Genomic DNA, 18,906 nt, shown 5'->3' on the forward strand with positions numbered 1-18,906 from the left:
CCCAACCATTCTTTACTTTATCAAGCCTTTACTTTTAATTCTAAACTGTATTTCCCAGTCAATTCAAGTCATTGGCTTGACTTTAGCTTATTGTTTTCTTTACAAAGGTTAAGACCACACACTCTGAGCTCTGCTAACACACTGTATTATGCTACTAGACAAATTTTAACATCACATCACATACAGTTGCAGTTGCTGTTGGAACATGCCTTTTAAAAAATACCTTTATTAGATGAAATTGTCTCTTTCCCAAGAAAAATCTGGTTCTTTAATATAATTTATTACGCCTTTTAAAATTCTGTCTGTTCAATAAAATCTTTGCTATATTATAAATACCTGTAAAGAAAATATAATTTAAAATTCTGAGAGAAAACTTTTTTTTTTCCTTTTACATTTTTCACAAAACCCACACAGGTACCAAGGAAAGACTTAACAATAAAAATAATTTACTCCTGTACAATCTCCTCTGGGTTGGAAACATTCAAAAGAGACTTTAAGGTTGTCCTCTAATGAAACTTTGGCTACAATATGGGAACTGAGCTTAAAACAAAGGAGAGTCCTATGTTTTCCCCTGTTTAATCGGAGTACTTCTTTCAAGGGCTAATTGACTGTTGCTAGTACTTTCCTCACCTTATCATACCTGACTGATGACTGGCTAAAACTGCTGTTCTCTGARGGAAGCAGCCTCTAAGCTTCATTGCACAGAAGTACAGCTCATCCTAACACACCGTATAGGAATATTTTTGTAGAGAATAACTCCCAATTCTGAAAATTAAACATCAGTGGAAATATGTTAGTGCTCTCAATGTCTAATAGCAGCAATTAGAAATTTTAACATTTTGCTTGTTCAGTAATTATAAATTGCCGGAAAACTTGCGTGTTGAAGGGCCAGCGTAAGAAAGCTTTCTGATTTGGACGACTTCTGTATTTTTTATCACTTCTTGTTCTAAGCAAATTACTTAGTACAGAAGGAGTGATTCGGTATAAGACACATTCAATCTCAGAATTGCTATTTTTGAAGTATGATAAAATAGCACAGAAACATGGAAGAATTCTTCAAATCAGCTAAGCTAAATTTATCCAAAGCTGGCAAAAATGCAGACTAAGCACAAGACTGGCATGAAACCATCAGAATGAATGAATAAGCAGAGATTTTCAAACCTTAAATTCGGTAAGACAAATTTCAAAGTTGTCTTTAGGCTGTCCTGTTTATCCATAAAGTAAGATTTAAGTACTGTTACAGGAAACAGATTTTGTTTTAAATTGCAAGATTTAGTGTGACGTTTGAAAAAAATCACTGTCTAAAGTGATGATTTATCAGCAAAATGTTAAACTTCTGTTTTACAGACACATCATTTAACGGGATAGTGAAAGATAAACAAGTATTTCTGGAATGTTTGGAAAATATAGATATGATAGATATCTAGATATCATATAGACAGATATGGGGGGGGGGGRGAGAGAGCAAGAGAAAAAAGTAAAATCCAGTCAGTATTTATTCAGATTATCTTTAGCACTGCAATTAGGTACTGCATTTTTACTTCCATTAGGAATCTTTATTTCCTTGATCTAAATCCCCTTAAATTTCTGACTGTCCAACATTATACTGTTTTTTAAYTACAAACAAAGGAATAGGCCAATATTGACTTTGAGGCATGTGTGGAAAACTATTTCTCCAACAAATTGACTGGACTGATATCATTCTGCTCCAGATTTGATTTTTTTTTCACCTGGGAGAGGGTGATAGACCTCTCTGAGTCCTTTCTCCTTTCATTACCCCTTTTCTTCTCATCACAGGCTTTGCAACACATTTTCCTCTATTATCTCACTTTCCATTTTTTCTTTCCTAAAACTGCTACTGTCAGGGAGCAGCCTGCCCTTGCTGCTCCCTCATAGCTGCCTCTATTTCCTTTCTCTTCCTTCTTTCCTTCTTCCTCCTCCACATCCCATGCAGTCTTTCCTTCTACTTCTGACTCCTTTCTCTTGATACTGTATCTCAACGCTTCCCCCAACCACTTTCCCTTAGCTTGCTAAATATTTAGGAAATGTTACAATCCACCGCAGACATTCCAACAGCTAGTCTTTAAGTGGACTTTGCAGAAATAGTTCCCTTTTCTATACCACTTCGGCCATTGACCAAGGAAAGGACAGTTTTGTTGTCCTGACTGCTGAGCATGTAGACATCTCAGGACATGTTTATATTACTTAACTTCAGAAACCTAACTGAGGCTCCAAAGGTAGGAAGTTGGTCCCCCAAAACTCATATAGTCCAAAAAAAAAAAAAAAAAAGTACTCCAGCAGATAATTTAAAACCAGTGTAAAAACTAGTGAAGTGCTCTGAAATGCTATCTATAGGAGCCTCTGTCTTCATTAACTACATACAGTCTACAAAGAATAGGCTTACAATCCAGGCACTTCACTTTAATTAAGTGGCAAGAATGTCATCCCATGGTCTGGGATGCCTCAACTGGGGCTCCTTTAAGTTAGCATATATTTGCCTGCACCCTAAATCAGCAATAACTTCATTACTGTGTGCTTAGACTAAAGCTTCTTTCCAGGCATGGATAGTAAATGACTGGTTGGCACTTTCCTGCAATGCTCCAACTCAACTCGAGCTTTACAGCTGCTCCTTTCCTAGAGGACAGAAGGTTGCATTGTTTGGAAAAGGAACAAAAAAACTGTGACAGAAGCGGTACTGGCTGCCAGTCTTAAATCTTGAATATATGCCACGTGTAAGAAAGACTGCAACATTTATTACAAATCCAGGGATGAAAGTACCTCCCATAGCTTTGGCAGTTCAGTTCAAAACTGCTTGGTAATTCAGGTTTTGAATCTTACTGCATGCTAAGGGAATAGGSTGGAAGAGTAAATAATGTGATATTTTTTTTTAATAGAGCATTAGTGGATTTTTTTTYCAGGGGAATACTGTTGTGTTTCATGCCTGAGAGGGCAAGTCTATTCTGATGGTAATGAATAAAGGCTCTGAAAAAAAGCTATTACTAAGGCAGTTTACTGCCTTATCCTCCCACATCCATTTTTTCCTCTTCCTTGATATTTGTGTTAAACATGAAGCAATCAAAGCAGCAATCACACAACTAGAGCATACAACAGACTTCTGAAAAAAACTATGGAGGTGAGGTGGGGAGCATGAATATTTCCAACTCAGCACCATACCCTATAGTTTAGTTTCCTTCATTTATAATATTAACCAAGGCCTGGAGCAGTCTATCATCTCTATGCTTGTATGGTTTGGCATTGTAAAAAAGATCAACGTAGTCACTGTACAGACTTTCTTCTGAGTCTTTTAACTGGGAGGGCTTGTTTAACTTTTCGAGAGCTTGATAGAAGTGTTCATAAGGAATATTTAACTTCTCATTTGCAGTCTTCTCTGGCAGATGCTTCTGAGCCATCTGTCTGCTAAAAGCACTTTGTAGTAAGTGTAGCATAGCCTCTGATGGAATTTTGTCTTCTGTTTTGTCACTGCTACTACTGGCACCTTCTGTGACTTTGAGTTTTTCACTCAGGTACTCCTGTGTGGTATGGTCCTAGAATACAGAACAGTATAAAGATTAAGTGACGATGAAAAATTGCCTGGAATCAGAATTGCTCTGAATATGTGTGCATGTGTGCAGATACCTGCTACTTTTCCATTCAGGAGTCACTAGCATCTAGAAAAGAACTAGATCATTATATAACAAAACTGACTATCAAAAGAACTATATTGTATAAAGTATCAATTCTCCTAAATAATTAGGAAGTTATAAATTCACATTCTAGGATAAATTCAGATTGGCAGGATACAGCATGCCATTTTACAGAGTGATCTTTCCCAGACTTAGAGATATGCTTAGCTGCACTGAAGGAGAACAGCTCCCCAGTTGTCTAACTAGAGAAAGTGCATGAAGTGGTGATGGTGACTAAATGTGGTGCAAATCCTTGTGAAAAGGACTGAACTTGTGCTTCCATATAATCTACTCTGGAGATGCTGTTCTGCACTTTTCACCTGAGACGGGACAGTGAAGTTTGGCTAACTAGCAGTCATGACATATATCAGTGGAAAGATTAATGACAAATACAGATTTATAGAGAAGTCCAAGAGGCATGGTCTCATTTCAGCACTGTCTGTTATACTTCCCACTTTGACACAGCAGCATGTGCTTGCATAGCTTCCTCGTTTCCACTGAGATTCTTTCTAACTGAATACTAATTTTATCTTGAGCTGCTTTACTATGTTCACCAAACTTCTCCTACAGTGCCCCAAATGCAGCTTTACCTTACTTCAGCACTACATTCTTGCACACAGTTGCCATGCCTGTGCACACTGGCTTTTAATGTATTTGAAGACCATCCTCAAGCCTTCTTCAATCTTCTCCTTCCTCAACTGGCTGAGGAAGGGACATTTCCTCTGTATTTTACAGACACACTAATTACTTAATGGGGAGAGAAACAGATGCCATATGATTAAGTATTCTGAAGATCTTCAGATAATTGAGCATTGTGAAARTGAACGTTACCATCATGTGCATCCAAAAACCCACTACTACTCCCAGAGGCCTAAAAGGTTTGCTTTCCATAAAGCACTACTTCAAAGGTAAAGAAGGGGTCAAAAAGGAGCCAGAAACAACAGATATGGTTAACTGCAACCCTCTGAATCAGTGAATCCCTGACCTCTGTGTTGTCATTTGTTATAAACTTCATTCCAAACGTCCTGGAAGCATTCCAACAGGCAGGCTCCTTTGGGGTCTGAGACTTGCTCTCACTGGAATTATGATGGATTTAGTGCATCTTTTAGAGGGATAGTCTTCCTTCATTGTACCCTTCAACTGCATTAGATATTGAGTTCACAGCTTAGTATCAATATCATCTTAACATCCTAAAACCCTTGGATGTTGGTATATGAAAACAGAGCCTAAAGAAACTATCAGTTGTTGACCCGGACAAAATCACAATACTCACACAACTTAAATGTGGTTAAGGGCTGGAGGAGGTGAACACAGAATGAATATGTGTCTTCTTATCAGAAAAAATATCATTTTCTTATAAATTGAAAAATACATAAGGAAGCAAATTAATGTGACTACCTCTACAAGGTCTGTTATCTTTTCCACTCCCCTTCTGTCATTTTGCACGGCATTATAGGATGTGTACACACGTGGCTGCTTCATGTGTTCAGGTTGGGTAGAAGTACCATGCAAAATCAATTTCCAATTTACAATTCTCCCTTCATTTTGTATTCTTCTGGACTAAAAGACAAGCATGGCATTAGCATAGGTTCTCAAGAAGTAAGAAGATGAAACAGAGGATACTTGATCTTWAGGTGGACAGAAGCCACTAAAATAAATTACAGGGCTTTCAATGTTTAAATTTAGACAATGTTTTATAAGCACCAAAAGACATTAGAAACAGAATATGTCAGAGGTGGAATTTAATATAAGGACTTGACTATCCAAATATTCATATTTTAATGCAACATAATTATAATTGAATCATGTGAGCATCAAAGGAATTTCATCACAACACAGAATGCCAAAATTACTGAACCAGTATTTTGTGTTCTTGGGTTTGCTCACTAAGCAAGACTCTGGCAATGTCACAACAAAAGCTGCCATTGAAATAGTCATTTGGAATAATATTCCATGCTGATTGATGTACAGCAGTAATCTGAAACACAGCTTGTGGAGGTGAGTAACAAACACTTTATAGATTACTTTTGATGACAATATTTAAATACTTGAAAGTAGTAGAGACAAGTATGGAGAATGCTGAAACTTGCTTTTACYAAAACTTCTGATCATAATTTTTGCTCAAACATGAGTTACTGAAGATAGCTGCTGAAGCTTGTTTTCTGAAGAAACCTTCCACTGAGTTTTACATATGTTTATTGTAGGTTTCAGGAACTTCTCTCACTTGAAAATGGAAGGAGAGAGGTAACTACAAATAAAATGCTCTTAACCACATTCCAAAAAAAGTGTTATATTAGTTACAAAGAGCAGGATATTTGTAACCATGGGGTTAGCTATAAGCCCACAGTATTAACACTACACTGTTGATAATAATATTTACTTCTACTGTATTGTCCATCTGCTCAGTAGTTGGCATTATCGTACTGTTTACAATTTGAGGTCAATAGGGTTTGAAGGCTCAGTGTCTGATAGGAAGCATTCAGTTTTTTGGCAGAACCTGACCCCTAATGACAAACTTATTAACAGACAACTTAATTGAAACTCTCCAGAGATGAGTGAGCTTGATCACTCTCTCTCTTTGAAGAGGATGATTTTTCAGTTGCCTGTCAAACAGCTTCTTCTAGTGTCTCACTGTTGTAATCCACACCCCCAGGTGGTTTTAGTAAATATACTTACTTTATATCTGTAGATTTTTTGGCTTTAATCTTTAAAGCAGTAATTATCCTGAAAAGAAGGTAGGGAAAGATATACAGCAGAATAGCTCTCTAAGGTCACCTGAAATTCATTACTTCAAAGGTTCTGAGTTAATGAAAATTATGAACAACTACTAAGAAGAGACTACATCTATCCCATGCTCTTCTCTGCAGAAAGACTTAATTTGTAATTAATCATATATAAATTGTATTGCATACTCCACTCCACAAATCACAGAAAATTATATTAAGTGATTTCTCTCAGTAACATATAATGTGAAAAATATATAGGCATGAACTTTTATTGAAATTATTATGAAATTATTATTATGAAATGAAGCTGGTTTTGTGTTTAGGTAATGAACAAGAAAGTCTGGCCCTATCTTTTTTGTGTGTTTCAGAGGAACCAGTCTAATCTTTTAACTAGATGGATATTTACTTTAAACAAAGTCCTGCGGGAGTCTGCTTAATGAGAAGGCTCTCTATTCAAGATACCTGATAGTGGCTAGCAATCATTTTATTTATGTTAGTTTCCAAATACTTCACTATTTAATATACAGATTTACTTACCACATCAGTAATTCTTAATACCCAGGTACCTGTTGGGTTCTCTCCCCATGTGTGAACAGACATGAAGTCCCAGTCCTTAAAGCCATTAGGAGACTTATCTCTCTCCCTCTCAGCCAGTAAGACAGTGCTGGTCCCTGTGTTAATGCAATAAATCAACAGAAGTAATTGTTCATCCATATCTTTTATTTTTCAGATTACTCAGCCTACAGACTATATCGTGCATGCAGAGGTAACATGGAATATACAGTATTTAATACTGAGCTTGTGGAATTGGAAAAATGCTATTTCTGATCACTGGTTACTTTAATTCTTTTTGTAGCAGTATTTAAAGAGCATARAAACTGTCATATTAGGTCACATTAGAAAGGTACACTTTGCTTAGTATCCTGTGTCTAAAAGGAGCCAGTAGTAGATGCTCATAAAGAAGCTTAAAAAACACATCATACATGGCCAGTCTTTCTCCAGCAATGAGCAATTTAGGGAATTTTTGAGCTGGAAGTTGCTAAGCCAAACCAGCATTTTCAAGAGCCAGTGATAGATATATCTGTCTTAAATTYGTTTGCTGCATTTAAATGCTCTTTTAATTCTAAATTACAGGATCCTTTGAAATTGAGTGTTACAATTTAACTTGCTAACCTGGATTACTGCTCAGAATGTGTGAAAGGTGACTATCACATTTTTAAGAAATAGGCATGGTAGCAGAGAGGAAAATACTCAAAAAAAATGAAGATTGTACAAATTAACATATTTTTATGAAATGACTAAGCCAAAATAATTTTTCTGTGGGCATCAAAAGGAGGATGTTTTACTCTCTTTCCCACTTCATAATCCTTGTTCTTTCTCCTCCTTTCTCACCTTTTTGGGGGTTAGTTTTCTGCTGTTCTGATGAGTTAGACTGGCTTATCATGAAAACAGACAAGCATCAAGGGAGTGGGAACATGTATTGGGGAGTAGTGAAGGGAGAGGTAAGAGAGTTTAGAAAGAGGAAGTGGGACATCTCCTTTCAGTATCAGTGAGTTGTTAATTCATCTCACACAGTATTGTGAAACCAAAGACTTATAGAGAACTCATTATTGTTATGTTTTTGGGTGAGTGAATTTAAGTTGTTACAGCCTGAAACAGGGTGAAAAGCATTTGCATTATTATTATTATAAAAATGCAGCAGTTCAGAAAATATTTCTGCAGCAGAAGAGGTTTTGCTGCACAGTAGGAGACTTGTTGTGCTTGTTTGCATATAAAAAGAGAGCAAGGGAGCTATATTTACATAATAGAGCAGAAAGCCCCAGGGAGCCTTMTCATAAGCTATAAATACATTCAAAGACAACACTGTAAATATAGAAAAGGAACAACGTGCATTTGGTAGGAATATTTTAAAGAAAAGTGGAAAATCTGCAAGAATGAAGGGAAAGAACAGTTTAACCATGATAGGAACCTGACACTGTGGTAGAGACGGTAAAACCAACTATTGCTACCTCAACTAAACCCACAGGAGTACATAGGGACATGAGAAGATATTACTATTATCAGTCTTTCAAAAGGAGTGTTTCACTGAGGTTCAGCATAATTCCTAGACATCAGCAGTAGAACAGTATTTGGTAGTGAAAAGTGGAGTGAARACTACTGTTCCTGTCATCTCCATCAAATGCCTCAGGATTTACTACCTCCATCTATTTACTCCCGTAACAAAAAAGGTAAGCTCAGAAAAGGAAGAATTAAGATGAAACTTGAAAGGAATCACAGACAGGTAGGGTTTGGAAATACATAGCATATATAACACCTTAACTTTGTTCTCTAGTAAAGTCCTGGAATAATGATGTGAACATGGCTCTAGTAATTTATTATCTGTGAATTACAAGATTAGCTTTAATATTAGTAAATTATACTAATTTTTAAACAGATATCTGTTTTTTTTTCCTAATAATGTCTGTTGATCTTACAAATCTTACTCTCTATGAAATTTTTTATACTCATTCTGCTCTTCTTCTCCTCATATTGTTATTTCAGGGTACTGTCAGGTAACTTGCCATATTCTAGCACATGTAGTGTAGGGGTACTAAGGTGCCTAGCAGATATGTGTTTTTAAATAGACCACTGAGTTTATACACTTATATGAAATCTAGGGAGCAGATTTCCTCAGTTTTCCATTAGTTCACCAGAGCACAGGAAGGCAGATAAGCACTATCAAACTATAATTTGTTGTCTGTCAGGAACTCTGAGTCTTTGCAGTGTTCATGTCCTGTGTCTAAAATGTAAGGTATTAGAAATGATGCCCTCATTTTTTGAGCAATGATTTCCCAACTTCTATTTACAAAAATAACTGAACATAAAAAGGCAGAGAAGAGGATTCAGAGCATCAGTTGTCTAATTCCAGGACGCTTTGTCCTCACACTTACCTGTCAGAATTGACTAGTTTTGTCTAATAATGTATTGAACTACTTTTAATCAGGTGAAGAGCAAACTGATAGCTTTTAATGAAATATATTTTACACACTACCACAGCAGAAACAACATATTTCTTTTCCTCTTTTACCTGTTGGAGATACCAGGGTGACATGAAGATCACCCCTACGGGAATATTCAATTGTTGCCTCAAGCTGCACATGCTCCAGTGATGCAATGGAGTTTTCTTGACCTTCACAGGCTTTTGTGGGAATTTCAATGATGACCTCCCCATTTGCTCTTAATAATCTGGCAAAATTACAGAATTTCTTTGGTTACTTACAGAAACTCTTTGATTCCGTATTATGTGACACATTTGACACCCATATCAGAACTACAGGAGAAGAAGAAGCAAGAGCAAATTTTTTTTTTGAATGCTCCAGTAAAAACCCTGTAAGTCCTCAAAGCACAAATAATACTAAAGTGGACCAAGTTCCAGGGGCTGCATAAGCTAGACTTGTGCAACACACGCTAGAAACAAACAAGCAAATTTGATAACTGAGGGTTTCTGTCAACACTTCCTTATCCCCAGGAAATACAGAAAATAGTATTTGCAGTCAGCTGTTTCACATGGCTGTATTAGATTTACAATTTAGTTGCCTCAATGAAATCTCCAGAAGAGCTGTTATCATGGAGCTAAATTTTGCAGGAGGCATACTCTTTTTAATCCTTCGTAGTAAATTCCATTCCTAGGAAAAAAAGCATACACCTTCAGTACCCTCTCGGAATATTGTGCCTAGCTTACTTTGAACAATTTCCATTAATTTTGATGAGAACTGGCTATCTACATCTTCACATAAGATATTTAGAATTCAGGATCTTGGGATCTTTGGTTTTCTAATGTAAGATAGAGAATTGCCGTAATAATACATAAACAGTAAGTATCACATACATCACGACTGTATTTAATAAAAAAATAGAAAAGAAAAAATAACAGATTGTGCAGGAGAGGGAGCATAAAAACAGATTGATAATAAAATAGGACAAATAATTGGTTACCATGCAGTGACACTCTACAACGTTATAATGTTTCTACAGAAAGATTTTTTGTGCACTTACATAGTATAATTTGTAGCTTTGAAATAACTGTATTTATTCTATGTGGGGACAAAATACTTGTAAAGATCCTTATTGACTAGCCAAGTTAATGACTGATTATAATTTACCTGTATTTTGAACTCAGTTTAAGCTCAATATAATCATAGCATTTGTGATGGCTAGTAGGTCTTTGAGATGCTTGCATTTCACAAGAGCAGTGCTATGAATGTGACTAAAGCTCAATATATGACCCTAATTTCAACAAGTACTATGTATGGCACAGAAAAAATTGCTAACAATTACACTTTTTTTTAAGGTCCATGGGAGACTTTGGTAGCCTTTTCTTCAACTGCTGATAGCAGCATAAACTTTCATATCTTATCTGACCACCTACGGTCTCACAGTATCCTCCATACATACACTGGCTGCACAATCAGACATAATAATCTTATTCTTTGTTAAAGCTTACATAGTAGTAATTTCCACCAGTCTCACACTAAATGGCAAAAATAAGATGACAAATGCTGCTTGCCTGCCCCTGGACTCCTGAGGAATACAGTAAGGCATAAACAAACAAATCAGAAAGAAACCTTTTGGTTGTAGTCTGGCTCGGAGCAATCTGTGCAAAATACTACTCTYCTGGCTTTACTAAAACAGATGCAATCTGATGTAAGATTAGCTACTGCTAATGCAAATTCTTACCTYGGTTCAAAGCTTTTGTCTTTGACAATACACTCCTTCTTTTCCGGTACTCCTTTCCATCTTTCAGGATCAGCTAAATCCACGAGTGCATTGGCATTGAGTAATCCAAATCCGAATCGGCTGTTTACCATGAGTCCAGCTCCATTCTTTTTCCATCCTGGATTGCCAGCCAGTGGATCGTATTCAGAGGTCCAAACTACCAAGTGTTGCATATCCCTCCAGGTTAGATTTGGGCTGTTAATAAAACGTTCTTGGTTAATTTTTACAGCACTATCTATCAATTTTTCTCACAATTTTTAGTCTGCAGTAGAATATGTTTAGGAATGTATATGGCACACACTTGCATTAAAACCAAGAGCTTGACATATGCTTATCCTCACAGTGCTTCTTCAGACAGACAGTAACTCTGTTTAAATGAAGAGCTGACACCTAGCAAGACTAGAGCCCAATTCTTCAAAATTGTTCATGCATTTAAAGATAARTATCCAGCAAAGCTGACATTTCCTACCACTCTTTGTGGGACCTTAACTTTGAAAATTCATTGGGTATTTGATTCTGTTTGGGGTTATCTACACCCTTTAAAATATAACCCTCAGTATTTCTCTTGGCTTATGTCAAAGAAATGCAAGAGAAAAGGGAGCTGAATCCACATCTTTATAGGACTAAGCCTAAGCCCTAGCCTGCCCTGACAGTCCAGCTTGGGTACTTCTCATTTTAGGTTGCTTCACCAGCAGCAAAGGCTCTGCAAACTGAATAAAGACTTCACTTAAACTTGTGCAACCTACTGTCCGCGAATTATGTTCTCCTGATACATGAGCAGCCTCACCACCTTTAATGTACTCAGTAAACAATTGTTGCCATTGCACAAAAAAGTCTAAAATCCCTGGCTCATCCTCTCTTATACGTGTTGGCCCTGCTTTGCTAGKTTGTTGCTGAGGCAAGCAGCTGCTTATTTTTGTCATCACACCAAGCAGATCTGACTGACAAAAAGTGGAGCTGCAGCATAAGACACTGCCACTTTTAGATATATAGCATTTAGGGGATGACAGTGGGATGGCTGAGACAAAGGAGTTTCAATAGTAATTTTAGGACATCTTACTTTGCTTCCAGAGCTAGAGCAAAAATTCCTGCTGCCAGTGGTGCAGATGCAGAGGTCCCAGTGTGAGTCTCTGTACATTCATTGTGAAGATCAGCACTTGTCTGATAGGCAAACAATGAAAAAAAAAATGCGTGAAAAACAGTGGTAAATACAGTATTATCTATGCTCAAAAACATAACCATGTATCCTTTACTCAGTGCATATTAATACATTCCTCACCAGAAGACTAAGTGATGGATGTTTAAATCTGTTCATATTTCCATCTACTCTTTTTACATCAACTATAATTTTTGTATCAAAATGCTTTGTGTTGGAACAAAATACTCCCACACTGAACATCTTACTTTATTCTAAGTTTTCACAATAAGTGTTTCAGGCTTACTGGTGAATCATAAAAACATATCATTGTGTTGGGTCTAGAACATTTAAAATTACTGCATGCTTCAAAATTACTCATAGGATTAGTACTAGTGTTCTTCTCCCTCTTCTGCAAAAGAACTATAATTTGCAATGAAGCATGTGCTTTATTTTAAAATGAAATACCAAAATCATCTGCCCAGATATCTGAAGAGGGAAAGGGGGAACGCTGAAACCTTCACATCTCAGCTAAAACGAGAAGCCATTTAGGAAGAACCAATCTTTTGACTAACCTGCAATGACATTATTTTAATCCCCATCCATGTAGTGTTTTGTAAAATTAGCATCAACCAGAGCAGAACAGAGAATACAGCTCCTTGAACATTATTTTATCAACAGCAAATTACTTTAGGACAAAGTATTTCTTCAAAGGGTAAAGAAGGCACTAATTTGTTCATTTGCTAAGTACCTTTTACAAGTTCAGAAGCACCACTGTGGCTGTCACCAGTGGGAATGGAGGAGCTGAAAATCTTACAGAAGGTAAGCAGTAGAATGGCAAGGAACACCAGAGGTCCTTATATTCTAAAGCTCTCTTACTTTTTTAATGCTACAATCCTATTAACTCTGTATCAGCTCCTACCCATTGGTTGGGACCTTGCTCTCTTCAGGAGATGAGATCTGCTCTTTTTGAAGAATGGGACCATAACAAACTTAATGCAGAGACCTCTGTCACACCAAACAACAGAATATTTCAGCATACTGATATAATCGCCATTGTCACTTAGCCATTGCTTCACAGTAGAGGATGTTCTGGGAACAAAAGCACTTTTCGGATTTCTAATTCYCCAGTGCTTAAGATGGAAGTACTAAGCATGTAAAACAAGTAAAGCAGGCACTTGAAATTAGGCATATAAAAGCTCTTATTTGTTACTTTCATATACAATACATATCTACGTATGTTCTGAATCTGGTAAAAACAACCTACAATTCTTTGGTCAGTATAATCCCCACTGCTGTATGCTGTGGCCAGAGTTGAAGAGCACTTCTCTGCATACCAGGGAGAAAGGCCTTGTTGAGAAGCACTGCTAATGGAGATAGTGTAGATACTATCAGTGTAACCATCACAGTCACAGTTATCACCCTGACGACCTCCATTTCCAGAAGCCCATACGAAAATGGAGCCTTTTCCATTTCGGCCCTGGAGGAAATGAAAGAAGTGATTACCAAAGGAARAGAAGAGTTTTCAGTCTCCGAAATACATTCTTAACTACCCCTCTCCACAAAAATGACAGCATAATATCTCAAACATTTTCAGATGGAAGAGGACAATTTTCCATATGCGCTGTAGAAGACAGATATGGAAGAAACTGGCTAGATGATACATCCTACTTCACACCTTCTAGTAATACCTTTTAGTTTATCTAGTCTAGATTTAGTGTTCCAGGTACAGCAACTTTCCTCAAAATAACTTTTAGATGTAAAAAAAAGCTGTGATTAATAGGTAAGTTTTTCTACAAAATAATGTTTGGTCCTAAGAATTTCTAGGAAAAAATCATCTTTTTTTAAACAAATGGCAAATTCATTAGGAGTTATTTCAATCACATTTTTTGTAACCACAGAAACATGAGTAAGTGGTATGAATGATCCATGAAAGGAGTTTTCCACACAACTCTCTTTTGCAATGAAGCCTTTCACTGTTTGGCATTCACTTCCTGAGCAACTGCAAATCAGTAAGCATCTGATTTAAAACTCTTTTTCCTTAAAAAACTGTGGGCCAGCAATCATCAGTCTCAGGACACAACCATTTTCATTCCCTGCTCTGGTCTCCAGTGTATAATGAGGTAGTGACAACTAATAATCGTTGCTGACAATGGAATGATGCAGCAGCATGTAAACCATCACAGCTATCCTAGATGAAATAAATATCAGATATTCTGTCTTAAACTGTGCTAGTCCTTCAGCAGAAAATCCATTTCATGTGAAGAGCAAAAGCTTGTCTTTTCAGTGTTAACAGATACATATTCACTGCAAACAGCAGTCAGAGATTCAGATTTTTACCATCCTCCCTCAGACAAGACTTGATCTTACTTGGGCAATGGACAAGAGACATGCAGCACTTAAAATATTAAAAATAAAGAAATTTTATAGAAAATAGAATTTTATAGAAATTATATAGAAAAATAAGCAGTACTCTTTCTTACAACACAATTGCTGAAATTGGAAGGACAAGCCACGTCAGTTACAGTAAATGAGGTAATATCTTATTTTGAAAACAAAGGCTGCAGTCCAGGGAAGCATTGGTATATTTGAGCAGCTACTTTGATTTCACTTGGAGTGCTACTCACATCTCTCAGATGCTTAAGGCTAAGCATATGCTTAAGAGCTCTACTGGGCCAGCAATAAAACTGGTGTGCAACTCCATCTCCGACTAGTGGAGAGCAACCAGATGCTTGCAAATGGAAACCTTGCAAATTAATGGGAAGTTTGCATTCCTTAATAAATAAAATAACTTGTAAAAGATTTGTGTTCTTCACCACAAAAACAACCTGCTTTTTCAGAGTAAGACCATGGAATACTGGCTCCCTAATTCCTGCCCTTAATTCTCCTTCTTCTCTTGCTGCCTACTTACGGATTTAGATCTCTGTTTATCATCAGCCCATTCCTCTCAGCCTCCATTCTTCCCTCAGTGAATGCCTGGCAGCTGTCAGACTCTTCTTTGTCTTCTTCCTTTCTTCTGTCTGCTAATGTTAATTGCTCTTTTCTCCAAAATCCTCTCTTTCTTTGCCCTTCAAGCTTGCCTCCATTTCTTTCCTTTCTCATCTGTTTGATTCAATTTTATTCTCTGAATTAGTACCTAGTCATCTTCAGATGTCTTTTCACCTCATTGGCTACAGCAGTTTATTTATATATCCCCAATAGCTCTCATTCTGCACCCTACTTTTCATCAAGATCTAAAGAGGATAACATAAAAAAGAATTGTAAAACCAATGTTTTCAATACTCTCCATCATGTATTTTTACTGTCTTCATTTTAATTGGAATATGATATGCACCAACTTAGCAACTAGTGCAATTAACACAGTACAAGTCCATCCACAGGCTGCTAAAATGCATGACTATTTCACCAAGTAAAATATTCTCAAAGCAGAAACTTTGTATTAAATTTTTATAGGCTCTCAGAGCAGAAATCCAATTACAGCTCAGAGCAAAACAAGCAGGCAGAGTAGAGTGGGGGTAGGGTGAGACAAAGGCAGGAAAAAGAAAGATTATCTGTAGAGGATACCAACCTAAAATGAACTTTAAAAGCTCTAATAGTGGTTTTTAAAAGTCATGTCCTGGCTGATAATTTCTCTGACCTGTACAATTAAAATCTCTTTTCTGCTTTTCAACTGTTTGAGTGACATGAGTACAAACCATTTTCCTTTCCTTCCTGATACAAACCATTTTAAAATTCTGCTCCCTGCTATATTTCCCTTTCTCTTAAGTATCCTACCTGTTTTATCCCATATTCAAAAGCTTTCTGTGCCAGTCTGCCAGGTCCCTCTACAGTTTTACCATCATCATTAGGGCCCCAGCTTGCACTGTAAATATCCACGTGATCTGGATTGAAGCCAATCGAACTGGCTTCAATGGCATCAGTGACTATTCCATCCAGCATACGTATACCTTAACAGAAAAAAAAAAAAAAAGAGGGAGACAGGGTTTATTTTCTGTTCTCTCTTCTTTGTCTGACTTCAACATTTATAAAGTTTCCAGTACAATTATTACATAATTATTGCACCAGTGGCCTACTGCTGTTCATATAAGTAATACTCAGCACAGTTATAAAGTCAGTGTGAAACAGTACACTTAGYCTTTATTTGCAGAGCTTCGTGCTCTCTATGAATATCAAAAACAAACTTGTAAAAACTTGGTTGCACCTTTTTTACTTCTTTTTCTCCTTTTGCAGAGAGTCAAGATGTTATATACTGTTCCTACTTTTCCTTATTTCATTATGAGTTCTTCCTTGACTTCTCTTTCTTCCTCTCTGCTAAATCTATAACAGACTTCTTTCCTCAAATTGCTAATAAGTCACTGAAATTAAACAGGTTTTATCAACATTTCTTTTATCTTTAAGAGATCTAAGAGTTTTAGTTCAAAGCAGCAGTTCAGAATGTTCTGCCCAAAACACTTTATCCTCACAGTCATTAAGCTTTTGCTGTCTTTGTGATGTTATTTCACTAGGTCTTCAATCTTCACCACAAAAAAATTCTCACTCTTGTTTTACTACTACATTTTTTCCACTGTGAGCAATCCAGAGATGCTCATGATATCTAGCCATTAACATTTTATTAGGAACTGCACGATCTAACCTTCCTCAGAGAAAGCCTGATCTCAGTGATACTTAAAATTCAGTGGCAGACAACAGCTCATCTGCACTGGATCTTTAGCCCTGCAAATCTCTAGATCTGCACTAGGATTGCTACCACTGTCCACTGCTGGATAGGGACAGAGGTAGCAGGAATTCTGGCAAAATTCCCACTATGACATGGCTCTCCAGCAACAGCAACTGTGTAAGAGACAGAGTAGTCAGGATTCAGCTTGTGTATTCTAGCAATAAAAATGTCTGSGTTCTCCTGATCTTGGCAAGTTAGTACTACAGCAGCTGCACCATTACAGGCAGCCGGTGAATTATGAATACTCATTTTCTAGTGTAGAAGTTAATGTGGATTTTTCCAAAGTAAAACAAGCAAAAAGGGAGTGCTCTATATAGAAAAAAGAGAGAGCGAGAAAGAGAGAGCGAGAGAGAGCGAGCGAGAAAGAGAGAGAGAGAGAAAGAGAGAGAGAGAGAGAGAAAGAGAGAGAGAGAGAAAGAGAGAGAGAGAGAAAGAGAGAGAGAGAGAAAGAGAGAAACCCCCTTTGCTGGCCATCTCAGTCAGTCATGCTTTTTTATTCTATTAAGCAGGAAGAAAAAAACGCCTGTAAGTACAATTCTTTTCCCAAATGGCTAGTCTTTAAGACTCCTAACATCTCTGAGAGAAAGCTGTGTTTTATGGTTTCATATTAATTAGTGGCAAAACGAGACATAAAGGAGTTAACCAGCTCAGCCACTGCCACTCCACTGTCAGTAGTAAAACTGGCAACAGAAACAAGGTATATCTTGTACTTCAGATGCCAAAAACCACTTATCGCTGCTAGCCTTAAACTCATATCATTTTGAATACTCATTTTTTCTCAATCAGAGGAAAATGCTTAGATTCATGAGATTCTCTCATACCAGTGTGCTGTGAGCAAAGATCTGTCTGTGTGGAGATGACTGCAAGCTCCGGGTGCTAGGTTGTAACATATAATGAGAYACTGAGATTGCAGAGACTAGTACAYAGATATTTCCCAAACAAGACAAAGTCACCCATGCAGATAAATAATGCAATAAGGATGAAAACAAAAACACTGACAACACACTGGCAAAAACAATCCAAGAAAAAACCTGCTGTCTTAGCTTTATAATCAGCAAAAATCCTGCTCATTTAAGTCAGCTCAGAGATTTGATGACTACAGTGTTATTTCCCTAACAGGTTTCAATTATTTGCTCCTGCATACTGTATCCTGTTCTTCCACATGCTTATTCCCATCATCAGTCCCACAAATTCAAAACCAGGCAAAGCCCAACACAATTTCAGCCAGATACGTGTATCTGCCTGGCAGAAAGGCTATTTTTAGCAACACGTCACTGTGCTGGAACTCTCAGCCCAGTCCTTTGTAAAATGGAGCATCTTAATTATTTGATTTCCATGGCAGCACCAGAGAAATATCGTAGCACAGTGCCATGGTTAGAAATATATATACTCTGCTTTACTACGAAGAGGATTGATATGCACATATTTCTGAGCTCTGCACAAAATAACAAGTGGATATTAAATGAGAATCAGAGGTTATCACTTTTAAAATTGAAATTAAGAAGTATTTTTTTCACACTGCACACAGAAAAGCCTGTGGGACTCATGGCCATAAGGTATTGAAGAGACTAACAAAGTAAAACATTTCATTAACATGAAATGACATTAACGTGACTAACGAGAACACTTAGGATTATTAAAGTTAGTACATTTAAGGAAAACAAAAAATTTGAATGGAATGTTTTGTTTTATCCCTGAAAGCAAAGTTAAACCAACCTCCGATGCTGAAGGTTAGAGAACAGGCTATTCCAAATGTCAGGGTTTCTTTCTCTAAAGCAGCTATTGTTGACAGTCAGAGAGAAGGCATTGGTCACAGACTGCTGGATTTATCCAGTGTGGCAATTCCTACAAGCAAACAACTACTTAAAGTAGTCATCCTGAACTAATGTC

The 18,906-nt window shown here is 37.0% G+C and overlaps 1 protein-coding gene across 1 annotated transcript in view; it reads right to left on the reverse strand.

Annotated features, from left to right (window-relative positions):
• Positions 1-368: 368 nt before the first annotated feature.
• PCSK1 (proprotein convertase subtilisin/kexin type 1) overlaps positions 369-18,906 on the reverse strand; it is a 28,467-nt gene continuing 9,929 nt past the window's right edge. The window contains exons 7-14 of the mRNA XM_085299761.1: positions 16,074-16,246; positions 13,567-13,779; positions 12,225-12,325; positions 11,126-11,359; positions 9,477-9,634; positions 6,947-7,080; positions 5,082-5,243; positions 369-3,545 (exon numbers count right to left, since the gene is read on the reverse strand). Coding sequence (XP_085155887.1) covers positions 3,183-3,545; positions 5,082-5,243; positions 6,947-7,080; positions 9,477-9,634; positions 11,126-11,359; positions 12,225-12,325; positions 13,567-13,779; positions 16,074-16,246 — 1,538 coding nt within the window. The 3' untranslated portion in view covers positions 369-3,182. The remainder of the gene's footprint in view (positions 3,546-5,081; positions 5,244-6,946; positions 7,081-9,476; positions 9,635-11,125; positions 11,360-12,224; positions 12,326-13,566; positions 13,780-16,073; positions 16,247-18,906) is intronic.

Source organism: Rhea americana, unplaced genomic scaffold (assembly GCF_003343005.1).
Source record: "Rhea americana isolate MKP2758 unplaced genomic scaffold, rheAme1 scaffold_153, whole genome shotgun sequence".
Classification (NCBI taxonomy): domain Eukaryota; kingdom Metazoa; phylum Chordata; class Aves; order Rheiformes; family Rheidae; genus Rhea; species Rhea americana.